At 38.6% G+C, this 18,078-nt stretch overlaps 1 protein-coding gene across 4 annotated transcripts in view; it reads right to left on the bottom strand.

Moving 5' to 3' along the window:
- SIN3A (SIN3 transcription regulator family member A) overlaps window positions 1-17,875 on the bottom strand; it is a 64,587-nt gene extending 46,712 nt beyond the window's left edge. For 2 of the 4 annotated variants that reach the window (XM_016210565.2, XM_087824162.1), the window contains exons 1-2: window positions 17,667-17,875; window positions 606-826 (exon numbers count right to left, since the gene is read on the bottom strand). In XM_016210565.2, the coding sequence (XP_016066051.1) occupies window positions 606-794 (189 nt within the window). In that variant the 5' untranslated portion in view covers window positions 795-826; window positions 17,667-17,875. Of the gene's footprint in view, window positions 1-605; window positions 1,820-14,677; window positions 14,721-17,666 lie in introns of those variants that run through there. The other 2 variants (XM_087824159.1, XM_016210566.2) reach the window with 2 other exon arrangements.
- Window positions 17,876-18,078: the final 203 nt, after the last annotated feature.

The following is an 18,078-nucleotide window of genomic DNA, read 5'->3' as shown; positions in this document are numbered from 1 at the left end:
CCACTGTGAATACCACTGCACTAGAGAACCATCTAGAATGTTCACAGTAGTGCCTTTATGATAGCATAAATCTAGTAGTACTTTTAAATAACACAGAGTGCTTGTCCATTAACAGGAGAATAAATAAGCTGGATATATTCATATAATTCATAACAGTGAAAATGACTCAGTTACACACAAAAATATGGCTATGTCTTGGGAACCACACTGAGTGAAAAAAAAAGTGAGTCAAAAAAGAAAATACATATTTTCATTTACATAAAAGTTCAAAAATATCAACAATTTTTTTGTCTAGAGATATAAACAAAATGACTTAACAAAAATAAAGTCAAGGAAATGATAAATGCAAAGTTCAGATCAGTGGCAACCTCTGAAGGAAAGGAAAAGGGGTAAGGGAGGAATACACAGTGAACATCAAGGTCATAACAACATTCTTTTTAAAAAAGTTATGTGGTGAGTATACAAGTGTACATTATTTTCATTAATTTTATATCTTACACATATCCCATAAACATTTTATATCTCACTGCATGCTTAATAAAAACTTCTAATTGGATGAAGCCATCATGCCTGCTTTGGCACAGTGCCTCAAGGCACCAGCTCACCTGATAACTGGGAGTGACAGAGTACTGAATGCCTGTGGCTGACTGCATGGTCTCAGCCACAGCCTCATACACAGGAGGGGCAGGGGCGAGCACGCGGTGCTGGTGAGGAAAAGCCTCTGTGTTACCAGAGATCCGCCGCTGCTGAGCCGCATACACCGGTGACTCCTGGTCATCCAAACGTCGCTTCATTCTGCATTCATGCTCGGGGATGCACTAATAACCTGCAGAAACCACAAGCACAACATGCACACCAATTCATGCTCCATACCATGTGTACAATTTAGGACCAGTCCCAAGATTTAATATAAGCTCCCCTCCTAGAACCAATTATCTACTTCATCCTAGGGATGATCACTGGGTAGTGTAAATTCGTGCTTATGCACACACACCTCCCCCCACATGAACAGATTATTACAGCTAAAAGACAAAATATAAATAATAATTTAAATTAGTTTGGTACTGCAGAGTTGAAAAATAACCTCCAATTTAAAAACACACAAATACACCTTTCTTTTCTTTATTTTCCAGTTTTCTCCTCAAATGCGATCATTTCTAATATTATTAATTATACTCACATGCTACAAAAACATTCAAGTGCTTCTTCCTAACTCCTCTCAAGACCTAGTACTATAAATTGGATATAAAGTTCTACTCTTACAGAGCTAGCAAGAGTTATGGCTAAACATCGATATATGCAATCTATTAAAAGAAATTAATTTGGCTATTATGTCTTGATTTGACTGCAGTGTCTTCCTAATTATAAAAATTTTTCCTATATGCACAACCCAAGGACGCGGACAATAGTGGGGAGAGGGGTTGGGGAGGGGGAAGGGATGGGATGGAACGGGTCATTGGGGAGAAAAAGGGACATCTGTAATATTTTAAACAAAAAACAAAATTTAAAAAAAACTTTTTTCCTCATTGGACTGTTTTTATCCTGTATGTAGAATGAGTGCAAAATGCACACGTTTAAAATTTGACATTTAATGCATGCCTTCCCCCCTTACACCTTTTGATTGTGGTATCTGATCTTAAATAGATAGGCTGAAGGCACATGGTTGCCTCCAAAAACCACTATTGATACTACTGCAAAAACAAGCCAGCAACAAGACAATGTAGAGAGATTGGCTTGCTTCCCTCTCTCCTAACTGCATGTTCAAAAATAAGCCTTTATTGATCTTAAACATCTGTCAAATGAGTCATACATTGTTTTTGTTTTTTAATATACATGTATACTCGAAATACTTCAAATGGAAAGCAACATCTCAATGGATATAAACTAGTAAGTGCTGTTATCTATAACAGACTAGAAAATTTATAACTGTAAAAATCAAACATGCACATATTGATATATAAAATGCATAATGAAGGGAAAAAACCTAGTACTATAAGTGTGGTCTAATTTTTAAAATATCAATTATTTCAACAATTAAATGGTGTCATGGAGACAGTATTGGGCCAGGAATACGAGGACTATGGTTCTAGACTTGTCAATTTAAGAATTTGTTTGAACAAGTTTCTCATTCCATGTGTTTGTTTCTCCAATTATAAAATAAAAAGGCTGAACTAGGTAATTTCTAAGGTTTCTTCTAACATTCTTGAACACTAAGTAGACTCCAGAATCCTTTAATTTTCTTTATTTTTCCCATCATCATTTATCACCCCCCACCCCATACCTTAATTTAACAATCCTTCTGTGGGGAGGGATACTTTCTTGCAGGGTACAAAAGTCTAGTAACACTGGCCAGGAATCTGGTTGCGTCTTTTTCAGAGCTATTCCAACACAGTATCACTAACACAAGCATATCAATAAGAATGCTCCAAGCCCTGGCCGAGTAGCTCTGTTGGTTAGAGCATGCCCCAATATGCCAAGGTTGCAGGTTTGATCCCGTGAGGACACATACAAGAAACAACCAATGGTCCGGCCCGTGTGGCTCAGTGGTTGAGTGACAACATATGGTCCAGGAGACTGAGGTTGATTCCTGGTCAGGGCACATGCCCGGGTTTTGGGCTCCATCCCTAGTAGGGGGCGTGCAGGAGGCAGCTATCAATGACTCTTCATTAACGTTTCTATCTCTCTCTCCCTCTCCCTTCCTCTCTCTGAAATCAATAAAAAGATATTAAAAAAAAAGAATCAACCAATGGCCCTGGCTGGTGTGGCTCCGTGGTTAGAGCGTCGGCCTGTGCACCTAAAGGTTTTGGGTTCAATTCCGGGTCAAGGGCACATACCTGGGTTACAGGTTCCATACCCAGCCACAGTCAGGGTGGGTGGAGGAGGCAACCAATCGATGTTTCTCTCTCTCTCCCTCCCCCCTCTAAAAAATCAATGGAAAAAATATCCTCAGGTGAGGATTAAAAAAAAAAAAAAAAAAAAAAATCTACTAATGAATGCACAAATATGTCTACCAACCAAGAGATGTATGATTCTCTCTCTCTTCTCAAATCAATAAATCTAAAAAAATAATTAAAAAGAATGCTCCAGACATCCAAAGACAAAATGGGGCCAAGTCCCATTACTTTTTCAATCACAAAAAAATACCCTTAAAAAGACACCACTCCTGTGGTAAGAAGATAAAAAAATACAGTAATAGTAGAGCTCACAAACCCCACCCCCTCATCTGAAGCAAGAGTTTTGTTAATTGAAAAAAAAGGAAAAAGCCTTACCTAATTTCTAAATCACTCATCCCTCTTTTCTTCATTCCCTGGGAGTATGAAAGCCCTGAAGGGGCAGCAGTCCTCACAAGGCCTCCCCAGGGCCACTTTACCTCTTCTCTGTCCTCACCCTCACCCTGCCTGTCACTCTAACCCTCAGCCTTGAAACAGTGTCTGGTTTTTCTCATACCTCACAACTGTAAGTTAGCCCTGACACAGCAGCACAATTGTTTCATTTGCAAGCCGACCATTTAATACTATCTTTCTGTAAATCTCAAACCACAAATAACCTCTTTCTGTTGACTCTAACTTTAGATCAAAGAACTAAGTTTCCAAAATTTATGTGTGATAATACACTGAACTCAGTTAACTTAGAGTTGAAATATCTTAACTGATCATGTTTTCCCAGGCTTTTTGTAGTAAATAGTATGTTTAGCTCAATATTTCAAAGCTTTTCAGACACAGTAAGAGATTGGAAATAGACTTACCCATGCTATGTGATACTTATGAGACACCACTGACTATGAACACTCAATCTCAACCTATTCTGGGATGAGCAAACAGGTTTAACACTTCTATGTACACAGGTGACCTACCAAACTTTGGTTTTGGGTTCTTGTTGGTTTGAAACCTAGATGCTTAAACTCATCTGAAATTCAACTTTGCAACCAAAAGCCAAGTCAACACTTCATAAATGGAAAGCCAAATTTAGATCAGAAGAGCACAACATAGGACTATGGAAAAAAAGACTACAGTGTACCTGTCAAGACCTGGATTCTAATCCAAACTCTGACTCAAAGCTCTTTAACTCTGGTCCTGTTTCCTGATCTGCAAAAGGAGATGATTAGACTACACTAGTGATTCCTAAATCTGCTATATGGACCATCTACAAGAAAATGAAAAAGGAAGGGGGGAAATAAATTATTATGTTGAGTTTTTCAAGGGTTAAGTATTAAAATGCTTTATTCTGCCCTGGCCAGATTGATTCATTTGGTTGAATATCACCCCATGCTCCAAAAGGTCACTGGTTCGATCCCCAGTCAGGGCACATACCCAGGTTTCAGGTTTGATCCTGGTCATGAAGCATACAGGAGGCAACTAATCAATGTTTCTCCTCCCACACACACCTTCCTCTCTCCCTAAAAGAAAAAATATATTTTTAAAAATAAAAATAAAATGATTCTGAAGTCACGTCCTTTTTGCTATTAAAATGTCATTTCTTCTCTTCTAAAATGATTATGATTTTATAATGTATTTAATTTCATTCACCTCTAAAGAGTTTGCCTTCCAGATCATCTTCATGACACTGAAGAGGCTAGGATGTACAGGGTCTGCACTTTCTCTGAACCATACTTGACTCCTTGAACAATCACCATTCTTAATTCTATTTCCTAAATGGTTCTGAAATAAATTGCTTCTTTTCTAATCACACAGCCAGCCACTCCCTGATTTCAGGTCCTCATCATCCCTGACCTCAATTGTTGCCAATACTCTCCAGCCTCTCTCCAGTCTAGTCTACCCTCTGGCTGTTTTCAAAATGGTAAACCCCAAATGCCAAGTCCAATCTAGTTGTAAATTCATCACTGGCTTCCCCTCACTTAAAGTAACAATCCAAATTCCTTAGTTTTGCTTACAAAATTCTTCCTTACTGATTGGGGGATAATTTAACTTACTAATTATTAATTATCTCTTTCCAGTCCCCACACTATCATCCAGTCCTGTCGAATGTCTTCCCACTCCCTAAACAAGTCTCAAGTATATAAACTTCTTCAAAGGAGCATGCTTTTAAAATTTGTCTGCATTCCCCACAGTCTTAACACATCACAGACACTCAAATATTGTATACTCAGAAGGGAAAAAAATAACATAATAGTTAACAAGAGTTAGCATATAGAGTACCAAGCACCATTCTATACAATTTCCAAATATTAATTTAACTGCACAACAAGGTTGTGTTATTCTCTAGTTTAAAATGAGGAAACTGAAATACAAAGATTAAGTGAACTGCCCAAGGTTGCATGTACAGCTAACAGGCAAAGCTGAGATATAAATCCATGAAATCTGCCTCTAGAGCCTGGATTCTTAATCTATCTGTCACAGAAGAGAAAAAAATGAAGGAAGAAGAAAGAGTCCCCTTTCACTTAGTTAAGCCACACATGCTCAAGCAACTTTAGCTTTAAACTCTCACATACTTAGCTCATTCATCCTTCTTCAGCCTCAGCCCAATAAAGCAGGAATGCTTTGGCAGCATTTGTTCATTCAATTAGCAAATATTCAGTGAGGAGATGTGAAGGTGGTAGATGATCTTGGCCTTTGCCCTATAAAAGCTTAAAAACTAGTTGGGAAGACACTACACAGCCCAACTGGTAACCAAAGAAATATAAAGTAAAACGATACCCCAAAGGAACTGGCTAAAGAGAATGATGATGTTCAGTGTGGGTGAGTGTGTAGGCATTTGGTGGAAGTTTTAATTGGTACAGACTATTTGGTTGCTGGCTTGCAGGCATGTTTAAAATTTTTAATTAAATTTAAAATATGTATACCCTTTAACTCAGCAATTCTACTTCTAGGTCTCTATCCTACACATCTGCCAACTATATTTATTGCAGCAAAGTATGAAAAATGTAAATGTCTATCAATAGCTTAATAAACTTGATACACCCATATTAGGAAAACTCTGTAGCAATTAGAAAGATTAGGGTTCATCTACAAGGAAAGCACTCTAAGACATACTATTAGTGAAAAGAACAAGCTACAGAACATATACAGTGTGATCTCAATACAACATAATGTACTCTTAAGGATTGTGCATTTCATTGTATGTAAATTTTGCATCAAAAGGAAAAAGCTATAAACAAATAATGAACCCGAGATAAAGATATGCATCTCAAATACTCAGGTAAAAGTATACGATAATGCCTGAAATTTACTTTTAAATACATCAATGTTAGTTTAAATTAAGAGATGGAGGGATGGATAGATGGATATATGATAAAGCAAGTAATGTAAAAACGGTAATAATAAAATCAAGGTGGTAGTGTAAATAGGTGTCCATGATAAAATTCTATCAATTTGCTATATATTTGAAAATTTTCTTTAAATACTGGCAGGAAAAGCTAACAATACAAATCAGTTTACGAGTGGTACAAGTAAGTACTATATATTTGGAAAGGAGTAGAAATGTGTACATTGGGAAACACTATGAAAAAGGTAAATGTCTAGTTATATTCTGAAAATCAGAGATTAATTTGGGCCTGGAGTATACAGGATGAAATAAAAAATATTACAGTAACTATAGACTTATACAGACACTCAAAGAAATTAAGGTTACATAGCTGGCTAAAGAAAAAGAGGCTAGATTCTCCTTAGAATACATTGGACAGACTAGAGTATACTGCTTGCAGAGAGGTACAGTGTAATTCCAGACTGTAAAGTATTCGAATGTCAGCTGATATGATTTTCATGTGCCACTGTGGCCTCCAACTGTTTCAGATTTGGAGCTTACACTGTTATCAGAACTCTTGTCTCCAAAGACAATTTTTTTTTTAAAAAAAAAAGCACTTTGAGGGACAGGAACTAGTGAAAAAGACTTACGTGAACAATGTCAGCAGAACACTAAAAAGTCACCTGGCCATATATGATAATATAAAGTGGGAACAGCTCCAAAGTCATCATGCAAAAGAATCATAATGCCCAAGTAAAACAAGCAGAGGAAAGTAATTCTTGACACTGCAGGGAAGGCTTCTGGAATGGGCTTGAACTTGGAAGCAAATGTGACAGATTTTAGACAAATGTTAAAAGGGAAGAGGTAAAAGCTAACTTTTTCAGAATAAAAAAAATAAAAACCAATTTTCTAGTTCTACAACCTAAAATGTCTTTAATCACAATAAAGTGTTTCCCTCCTAGAAACCCAGACATTTTTCCATGATTATAAAAATCCAAATGGAAAAATCCAACTTTAAAGAATCTTATATTTTCATTTAGGTTAAATTTCATAAATTGACTTAAATGGAGACAACAGAATTATTTTAGTCAAGATAAGTCAGGGTAATAGAGTGTATGAAACAAACTTCCCTATTCTGGGTACTTTTAAGTATACAATGCTGTACTTTTTTTTTCCTGGGGAAGGAAACTGGGGAACTTGGGGTGGAAGGTACAGAGGTCGAAGGAGTTAGGAAGGAGGACAGTCCCAGCAAAATGGGGAGGGGTATGTACTTTCATTTTTTGAAATGCATTTAATTTTGCACTTGGCTGACCCTTTAGAGCCTCTTAATTTTGTACTGAAACCATCCTGAATTAGATGTATTCTTTAGTTCCTTTATTTATATAATAAAAAAAATCCTCTGAAATTATTCTCTTATTGGTCAGCATTACATAAAATCACATGTGTCCCGATCAGTTTTCTTCAATAAACACTCTTGAAAAGAATGAAGTTTCTTTTTAAAAACTAAGGAAATTTTATCAAAGCATTAAATCAATGTAATTACTTCAACCCAGTGCAACTGGCCACCACAGTCTACTTCAAAACCTATCTAAAACTTCACTTCTGGATTTAACTCTGCTAGAATATAAAAAGTATTCCAGAATAAATGAAAAGGGCAACCTATTTACATTTCCCATGTTACAACAAAATGAACTTATTCTTCTCAAAACACCATAAGATCTAATACCCAAGCCTTCATGGAACTCAGTTTTATATCCATCTAATGAGATGGTCCTCAATCAGGGGAGATTTTTGCCGAGGCACATTTGGCAATGTAAGAAAACATTTTTGGTTATCACATTTGGGGAAAGAGGAGTGCTACTGACATTTCATGAACAAAGACTACGGATGTTGCCAACATTCTACAATCCATCCTACAACATCCCTATAAAGAATTATTAGGCCCGGCTAGGCGTGGCTCAGCGATTGAGCTTCCACCTAGGATCCAGGTGATCGGGGTTCGATTTCCAGTCAGGGCACATGCCCGGGTTGCAGGCTCGATCAATGACTCTCTCATCACTGATGTTTCTATCTCTCTCTCTGCCTCTCCTTTCCTCTCTCTGAAATCAATAAAGATATATTAAAAAAAAAAAAAAGAAGAAGAAGAAGAAAAAAAGAATTATTCAGGCCCAGCAGGACGTGGCTCAGCAGATGAGCGTCGACCTAGGATCCAGGAGATAGGGGTTCGATTCCAGGTCAGGGCACATGCCTGGGTTGCGGGCTTGATCCCCAGTCGGGGGCCTGCAGGAGGCAGCTGATCAATGACTCTCTCATCACTGATGTTTCTAGCTCTCTCTCCCTCTCCTGAAATCAATAAAGATGTATTTTTTTTAAAAAAGAATTATTCAGCCCAAAACATTAATAGTGTCAAAGTTAAGAAACCTCAATCGAATACAATGATAAACTTGGCACATACCTTTTGTGAGCATCTTCTGTGAGCTTTGCTGAGATTATGTCATACTGTGGTGTGAAAATTTTTACCAAGGTGACCGAGGACAATCATCTTGGTTGTACAAAAGGTATCACTGCTTTCTTCATGACATGTGATTCACCTTTAATCCTCAATACACATAAAAAACCCACTTATCATTCTCATTTACCATTTGGGTGAAAAACAACTTTATTAAAAATTTTAGTAAGCTCTGGAGAGATAGCTCAGTTGGTTAGAGCATTGTCCCAATATGCCAAGGTTGCTGGTTAGATTCCAGGTCAGGGCACATACAAGAATCAACCAATGAATGAATAAATAAGAGGAACAACAAATCTCTCTCCCTTCTTCTCTCTCTAAAATCAATTTTAAAAATTTAATAAGAATTTAAACAGCAAATCCAAATTATTATTCCATGTTTTCCTGGTTTTGAAGATATAAATACCCAAAACAGGCAACATCCATTAAAATGCAACTGACTTGTCATGAACTGTGATGCCATTTTCTAAATTTTTATTCCAAATTTCAGGTACATCTCTAGTAAAGTTCTAGCTTATCACTTTTGGGCCTTTTTTTACTTTGCCCTTGCATCAATCAAACAAAATGCATTAGAAACTCAGTTTTTAATTTGTTTAAAAAGAGGACAATCATCTATCTTCTTCGCTCCATACTGCAAGCACTGTTTTAGACAATACCAATTAGAACAATCAATCCAATTATTTTTTTCATTTCTACGTCATATTCCCTTCCAATCACCTCTGTACACACATCTGTGTCCACTTAAAACTATACCAGTAAGTTTTGGTACACAAACATCTTAAAAGATGAAAGAATACTATTGTACATCCTTTTAACAAATTGAAATGGTTTTGCTTCTTGTTGAAAATACTGCATTCTGAAGTTCTTTCTGTTGAATGACTACCTAGATGAGTCATTCATGAAGAAATATGAAGACACCATTCTTTTTCTCCCCCTCAGAAATATATTGTCGACTCATAAATTCTTCAGTTTGAGAAAATTTATCTAGGATATCTTCATCTGAAGACTCAGTCTCTGACTTGGCCTATATAATCACTCTATCATCATCATTACAGTTTACAGTGTCTATTAGTTTCTCTAATAATTGTGAAATGTCTTCCTGTTAGTTTTCCTTTCTTTGCCATTATAGGAGGAAAATGAAAAATTATGGATTATCAAATATGTTCAATGAAAGCTTTAAAAAGTTATACTAGTATAAAGAATTGTCATATAACCTTCATCAGATCCCCCAAAGGTTAACATCCTATATGTTTAAGACAGCACATCCCAACTCCTTTTATACTTTCTTGAAAAATTCTGTAATGCTTTGGGCAAAAAGCAGTATGAAAACTGAAGTGTAATAATTATGATTTATTTTACTGCTGTACCATCCTTATAGGCAATTCCATCTTTCCTCCATTTTCTTATTATTTTAGTCTTTTTAGCATAGTTGGGAATAATAAGTAATGATGAAATACCAAAATGTTTCAAGAAACAGGAAAACTAAGATCATTAAGATCCAATAATATATCTCAGATGTATAAATGATAACTAAAATGAGTTTATTCCATTAAAAAGAAGTAAATTTTCTCTTTATTCTGTTAAAGACCTCCAATAAAGAATAAAAGTCATGAAATATAAATCTTTATTAGTAGTACTGCTCAAAAAGAAACTAAAAAACTAAAATTGTGTCCAATTGACACTCATGTTACTGGTAGAAAATGAAAACTATTAAGCTCAATTTAAAAGGTATTAATTGTATCAATGTTAACTTTCTGATTTAGATCCCTGTACTATAGTTTTGTAAGATGTATTTGCAAAATCTGGGTAAAGGTTATATGGCAATTCTTTGTATTATTTTTGTGGTCTAAAATTATTTCAAAATGAAAAGTTAAAAAATATTTAAGTAGTAACCACAAGGGAATATAAAGGGAAGAAATCATAGTGTATCCCTATTCTCAAAGACATTAACATTAGTTTGTGTGACAAGCTTTCTATAAATTAATTGAGAATGGTATAAAACAACAAAGTGTAACAGAAAATATGCTGGCTAAAGCTATAAAAAAAAAGAATTATAAATAACAGGACTTGAGAAGGTTCTTAAGAGGCTAGGTAGATGTGTCACTCAACTCATACTACCTTTATCCTATTCGCTATATTTCTGCCCCTACACAGACATGGGCACACACACCTTTCACCATTCTTGTATCCTCCACTGTGCTCAGCATACTACCTTGTCTGTGGTGGAAACCAATCATTCATGCATGGCATGCATCCTCTAATATTTATTGAGTACATACTATATGCTGGGCATTGTTCCAAAAGCTGGAGCTATAGCAGCAAACAAAACAAAAACTTCTTCCCTCAGGAAGTTTACATTTTAGTGAGAGAAACAGACAATAAAAAAAGCATTCAGAGTATTAGGCAATAACAAGTGTCAAGAAGAAAAGCACAGAAGGTTTTTGAAATGTTACATAAGAGTGACCAAAGAATACCTCACTGATAAGATAACTTGAGTAAAGGCAGTAAGGAGTCAGCCATGTGGGAATCAATGGGGGAAGCATTATAAGCAGCGGGGCCAGTAAATGCAATGACCCTGATGCACACACGCTTGGTATTTTCCAAGAACAGCAAAAAGACTGTGTAGTTGCAGCAGAGTAGAAGAGAGACTAGTAAATAATGATGTCAGAGAGGTAATGGGGTTGGAGGTAGTAGGTAAGGAGCACATCATGTTTATTCCCATTAAGTCATAAGGACTTTGACTTAATACTCAGACTGATATAGGAAGCCACCAGAGAATTTAAAGCAATAAAGTGACATGGTCTGACTTGGGTTTTATAAGAATCACTTGGATTGCTTTGTTAATAGTCTGAAGAAAATAGTACTGAACATAAGCTGTGATTGGAAAATAAAATTAAAAAAAATAGACTGAACAGGAGCAGTAACAAGCAGAGAGAACAGTTAGGTGCTATGAAATAATCCAACCTAGAGTTATTAGTCACTACTGTAGTTGGGTGTGGGGGTAGGAGGAATTAAGTGGCCAAATTCTGGATGGTATTTTGAATATAGAGCAACAGGGTTTGTCAACTGACCTCATATGAAAAAGACAGAATGAGAAAAGTCAAAGATGCCTAGTAGATACCCAAGAGGAAATATGAAGTGGGCCACTAGATATGTTAGTCTATAGTACAGGGAAGAGGTTCCCAGTTAGAGACAGAAATTTGAGTTATCAGCATTGTTTGGATTTCAGAAAGGTAATATAATATATATGGTAGCTCTTCAAAATCAAGCACATTCATATTTCTGCACCAAGTGGGACAGCCTAGATAGATCAGGTTGTGCCCCTAAACTGGTTGTGGAACCAAACTTACCAACCTACCAACAAAAAAAAATTCTTGATTTCAGCATTGCAGATTGTGGGCATATATATGCTTCAACAGCCTGCAAGTCAGCAAGCCTAGCCCTGAAGGATACCAGCAGAACTGGGGAAGTAGCCACTGCCAAGATGCTGGCAAATACAAATGACAAGCAGGCACCAAAGCCAGAAAAGGGTGAATACAAAAGCGCAAAAAAAAAAAAAAAAAAAAAAAAAATCAGAGAGAGAAAGAGATCTATCAGTTAGATTTTGCTACCAACAAATTCCTAACTAACTTTGAACCCAATTACAATTGAATAGAAGCAGGCTCTGGGCAGCAAACTTTAAAATGCCATTCGAGTTAGGTTTGTGAACTAGTTAATTTATCACCTACTGTGTCCTAGCACTGTGCTAAGCAACACGACTATCAAAGTTATGTCCCAATCTAGATGACTGTGAACCACTGGTGCAGTGCTCCCTGAGGATGATCAGTATCATGTAGTTGCTCTGAAAATTTATGAGGACAAAAACTCTATGCATTTGGTTATAACTGATGACAAATCCTGCTGGACATGTCATTGTAAGAAAAGACCCTCCAAAAAAGTTACATAATTAAAGAAAGCCAAAGTTTTGTGTTTTTTTAATGTGTTGTTAAAAGACCATTAGATAATTGTCTAGAGACACTTAGAATTCACTTTTTTTCCTTCCTTTTTTTTAAATCCTCACCAAGGATATTTTTTCCATTGCTTTTCAGAGAGTGGAATGGAAAGAGAGAAACATCAATGTGAGAGAGAAACACCAATGTGAGACAGAGACACACACACTCCCCAACCAGGGCCAGGCATGGAGCTTGCAACAGAGGTATGTGCCTGGGATCCCTCAGTACGCAGGCCAATGCTCTAACCACCAAACAAAACTGGCTAGGGCTAGAATTCACACTTTTTTAAAAAGTCAGGAAAATAAAATTTCTCAAAATATTTGGAAATAATTTAATTCAATAATGGCAAACCCCTGATTCACAGACTACCCATACTTGGTATACTGCTGGATGGGTTTCATTATTTAACCTTAGCTTCAACAAAAAACAAATATCCAGAATTATTTACTTAAACTGTAAGAAGAAAATGATAAAAACCCTAAAATATTACTGCTACTACTCATTTGTTAGCAGAAACATAAACCCATGTGACGAGAAAGAAGATTTAAGAAATAATTGATCATATTAACAATATACTCTTGAGCTTGACATGATAACAGTAACATATATGCTAACTCCGTAATTTCTTCATTATGATTCTTAACCTTCCAAAGCAGTAGAAACAATCAGGTCTGCAAACTGAAGAGAACAGGATTCACACTCTGGAAGAGAGACTACAATCCACTTGCCGATTTCAGCATGATGCCATCCCTTCTAACATTTCAAAGCATTCACTGGCATACTTTGTGTGAGATGTCTAAGGTCATTTAACCACTCAATTCAACTAAAGCTATGACTTCAGACCCCATCCTCCTGTTTCTCATTCACGGTCCCCTCTCCCTTCACCTAAAGGTCAGCTCTCCTTCCTCCAAATCTCATACCTCTTTGTATTTGGCTCTTATGGCACTCAACCTACACTGATGTGTAGTAAAATCATGTGTATATTTTTCTTTTCTTCTAACAATGTAAACTTCTACAGGACAAAGATTCTTCCTGTATCAGCCTAGAGGTATTTAAGAAGGTGGTAAATAAATGAATGTTGACAATTCACCTTTAGAGTCTGAGTCCCAATCTTTTCCCTCAAAGCTGCTTTCAAAAGCATAATGCTGGTTCCTCAAAAATTTAAACACAAAATTGTCATATGATCCAGCAACTCCACTTCTGGGTATATACCCCAAAGAATTCAAAGCAGATACCTGAAGAGATATTTATACACTCATGTTCATAGCAACATTATTCACAGTAGCCAAAAGGTAGAAACAACCCAAATGTCCATCCACATATGAGTAAACAAAATGTGGTATATATGTACATACATACAATGGGATATTATTCACCATCAAAAAGGTAATTCTGGCCCTGGCTGGTCAGTTGGTTGAGCATCATCCTGTGCACCAAAAGGTCACCAGTTCGATTTCCAGTCAGGGCATATGCCCAGGTTGCAGGGTTGGGGTGCTTACAGGAGGCAACCAGTCAATGTTTCTCTCTCGTCTCACATTGATGTTTCTCTCTTCCCATCCCCCTTCTCCTTTCCTCTTTCTAAAATAAATAAATAAATAAATATTTTTTACAAAGGTATTTCTGACACATGCTACAATATGGATAAACCTTGAAGACATTACTCTAAGTGAAATAAGCCAGACACAGCTGACAAATACTATATGAGTCCACTTCACAGAGAAAGTAGAACAGCGGTTGTCAGGGGCTGGGGAAGATTTATGTTTTTGTTTAGTGGGTATAAAATTTGAGTTTAGGAAAATGAAAAGTTCTGGAAATGAATGGTCGTGATGGTTAAACAATGTGAATGTACTTAATACCACTACACTGAACACTTAAAAATGGTTAAGATGCCCTGGCTGGTGTGGTCCACCCAGTTGGTTGAAGCGTTGTCCCCATACACAGAAAGGTCACAGGTTCGATTCCCGGTTAGGGCACATACCTAGCTTGTGGGTTCAGTCCTTGGTTGGGGCACATACAGGAGGCGGCCAATCAATGTTTCTCTCACATCAATGTTTCTGTTTCTCTCCCTTCATCTCTCTAGAATCAATAAACATATCCTTGGGTGATGATTTTAAAAAATGGTTCAGATGGTAAATTTTATGTTATGTTTTGGGGCTTTTTACCACAATTAAAATAAAACAAAAAAGGTACACTGTTCCTTCTGTTACTATCCTTAGATGAGAGGCAGCTGAAGTGCAGAGTTAAAGAGTATAAACTCCGGAACCAGAATGCCTGGATCCAGATCCTGGTTTGACCACTTATATGTCTAACCTTACTGTGCTACTCATCTTTAAAACTTATGGGATTCCATAAGTACCCACTACACAGGATTGCCATGAAGATTAAATGGGTTAATAAATGTATAGTGGCTAATTCAGTGTCTGGGACATAGTAAGGGCTCCAAAATGTTGAATTCTTATTATTATTCAAGAAGACAGAGGGTGCAGTTTGAAAAAGCATGTAACTATCATTTTTGCAATAACTATAGAAAGTAACTTAAACGCTCGGTTGGAGAGTTAATGAGAAAACCTTTTACAGCACTGCACTAAATTACTGAATGCTGTGAACATAATCTTTTAATCCCAACTAAAATTCACAGCCATTAACATCTGCTTTGCACAGTTCTCCAGTATCCTGTCTGCTTGCACTGAAGATGTAAACAGGACTATGCTTTGCCAGGAGTCTTATCAAATTACTGCACACCTCCTTCCTTAAAAAAAAAAAAAAAATATATATATATATATATATATATATATCTTACTCTTTAATTACAAATCTTACCTTCTTAATTACAAAATGCAGATCTATCTAGGGTCTTTCATTCTGACAAACTACATAGTATATAATACTATTTTGGATAGGTAAAAAGCATTTATGAAAACTTTCCTAGGACAGTATATCTAGGTTCTTAACTCTTAACGCCTATGTGCGGGACTTGTGACCCTACCACACCAATAGACAATATTCTCTAAGGGCAAGAATTAGGTCTTCCATTTCCCAGCACAAATAGCGGGAACAACCATGTGTTGACCAAACTTTCCTGAGTGGTAAATTCTCCACTATTTTCATTATCTTTGTCAGTTTATGGCATCAGGAAAAACACCCAGCTTTTCATCCGCAGAGCAATTATATTACAGCCACCATTAATCAAACTAAAAAGCTACTGTTGCCACTCCTATTTCCTCAGCTGAGAAGGTGCAACTTTCTCCACATGTGTCCAGCACAGGGCAACAAGCTCTCAGTCCCAACTGAGCAAAGCACAAATGTAGAATTTAACTTCAGTTCAGACAATTAGCCAGAGGGCTTGCTCAGAAGTTAAATTAAAAAAAAAAATAAATAAATCAATGTTTATTTTCTCATGAAAATTTCACTATCAAAAATACTTAACTTCTCTTAAGAAAAGAGAATATATCAAGTCAGAGCAAAAATCTCAATTGAAATGGTTTATTAAACCTGAAATGTCCTAAGGTAAATCCCCAATTCAGGTTGGAAGAGTGATGCTACATGTCACAACAAAGCTGCACCAGTTCTCGACTTCACCCTACTTTCTGTAATAAAACAGGGCATGAACATTATATAGACTAAAAAGAAATTGGTCTAGATGTACTACCATAAAACCAGAAGACTTTTCAAGAACAACTATAGTTACTTAAGTTGCAACTTATTTCTTTGTGAAATTAAAAGCCTATACACAAGAACCAACTGTACAAAGAAAGCATTAACAAATTCAAGGGTTGAAGAAACCAGAGAATTTTATACAAAATACCATCTTTTATAAACAGATCATTTTAATGTAAAATGTACACCCAACACTTCCTTTTCGAAATCTGAGCCTTATGAAGAGGAGCTTCCACAGCCTTTTCATGGCTAATTGTGTTTAAAGTCCTCAGGCACGGAAACAGCGGCTAAGTCTAACTACCCACCACGCCATAGGCTCAAAGGAAGGCCCGCCCAGTAGAACTACGGAAACTAAACATCAACGGAACTCCAGAAAAGGTTGTCCCCGGCCACATTTTTAGTCTCTGAGATTCTCTCGGTCCTTGCCCCCACCATGGTCACAGCACGAGCAGCGTTCGATCGCAGACTTCAACCAAAGGACCTAGAGCATCTCAGCCCCAAGATTACAACCAAGAGGGGAATAGTGACGACCATGCTCCATCTCTCCAACCTGCACCGTGCTATCGCCCCACTGAAAGGATCAAGACAGAGAGAACAGCTCCGGCACCGGACCCTCGAGCCCCAAGCAAAAAACAACGCGGAGTACAAGTACAGTTCCTGACACCAACACAGCTCGGGTCGGAGAGGGGCCCCTCCCACCCCCGGAGACGTAGGGCGGGGCAACTCTAGGCGCCGCGACTCCCAACTGCGGGCTTTTCCGAGCCCCGCCTCTAGTGCCAAGGAGGCGGAAACCGGGGGGAGGGGGAGGACGGCCAGGGGGCGTGGCATCATCGCACCGTACGGCCTCTCCGGCCAACCGGATCCCGAGAAGGCGGACTTCAAGCGCCCTCCCAGACTCGCTCCGAACCTCGCGCGGAAGACCCCCGCTTCTCCCACATCCCAGCAGACCCCAGCGCGGAAACTCAGTCGAGGCCCCGCCCACCCCGAAGAACCGGCGGGGGAGGTCACCCACAGACAGCACTCAGCGCAGGGCCAGCCCCGCCCCTTTCTTCACTATCGCACGCGCGCGCCGACCCCGCCCCTGAGCAGCGGGGCGAGAGCCCGCCCTCTCCGCGCGCACCGGGACTACGCTCTCCTCCCCCTCCCGCACTAAGCTACCCCGCTCCGCCACTCCACCCCCTCACACATCCACACACCTCCAGTCTGCCGGTTCTACGGGAAGCCGAGGTGGTCAGTCGCCCCCTTAAATATACACACCCTTGAGTCCCACGTTACCCGCCACTAGGATCCCCGGCCCAGCGTGCTCTCACCGCAAAGCTGCTTCGGCCGCTCCTTACTGCGTGTCCCTCTCAGCATGAGCTTCTGGCTCAGCAGGGAGACCCCGCGAACGGCGCAGGGCATAGGCCCGCGGGAGAGGACTGGCAGCCTCCTCTCAGCTAAGAAAGCGGTCACAGGCCCCGATGCCCAGACTAGGAAAGAGAGAGGGAGGGAAACTCTGAGGGGGGAAGGGGAGGGGGGGAAGATGGAGAAACCGTCTCCGCCGCCTCTACCGCCGCGGCCGCTTCTCTGTTACCCGGGAAATCCCGCCCACTCCGCCGGCCCGCCCAGCATAGGACACACTCAACTTCACTCCGCCACAGGTCGCTTAATCCGCCTGTCAAAGGTTTAGCCAATCGCTACGCCCTGTCTGCCGTATGCCCGCCCCCTCTCCTCGGGAGGGAG

The sequence above is a fragment of the Miniopterus natalensis genome, chromosome 1 (genome assembly GCF_054644295.1).
Source record: "Miniopterus natalensis isolate mMinNat1 chromosome 1, mMinNat1.hap1, whole genome shotgun sequence".
NCBI lineage: Eukaryota > Metazoa > Chordata > Mammalia > Chiroptera > Miniopteridae > Miniopterus > Miniopterus natalensis.
The sequence above is the reverse complement of the archived record's forward strand: the minus strand, read 5'-3'. Positions and strand labels throughout refer to the sequence as shown.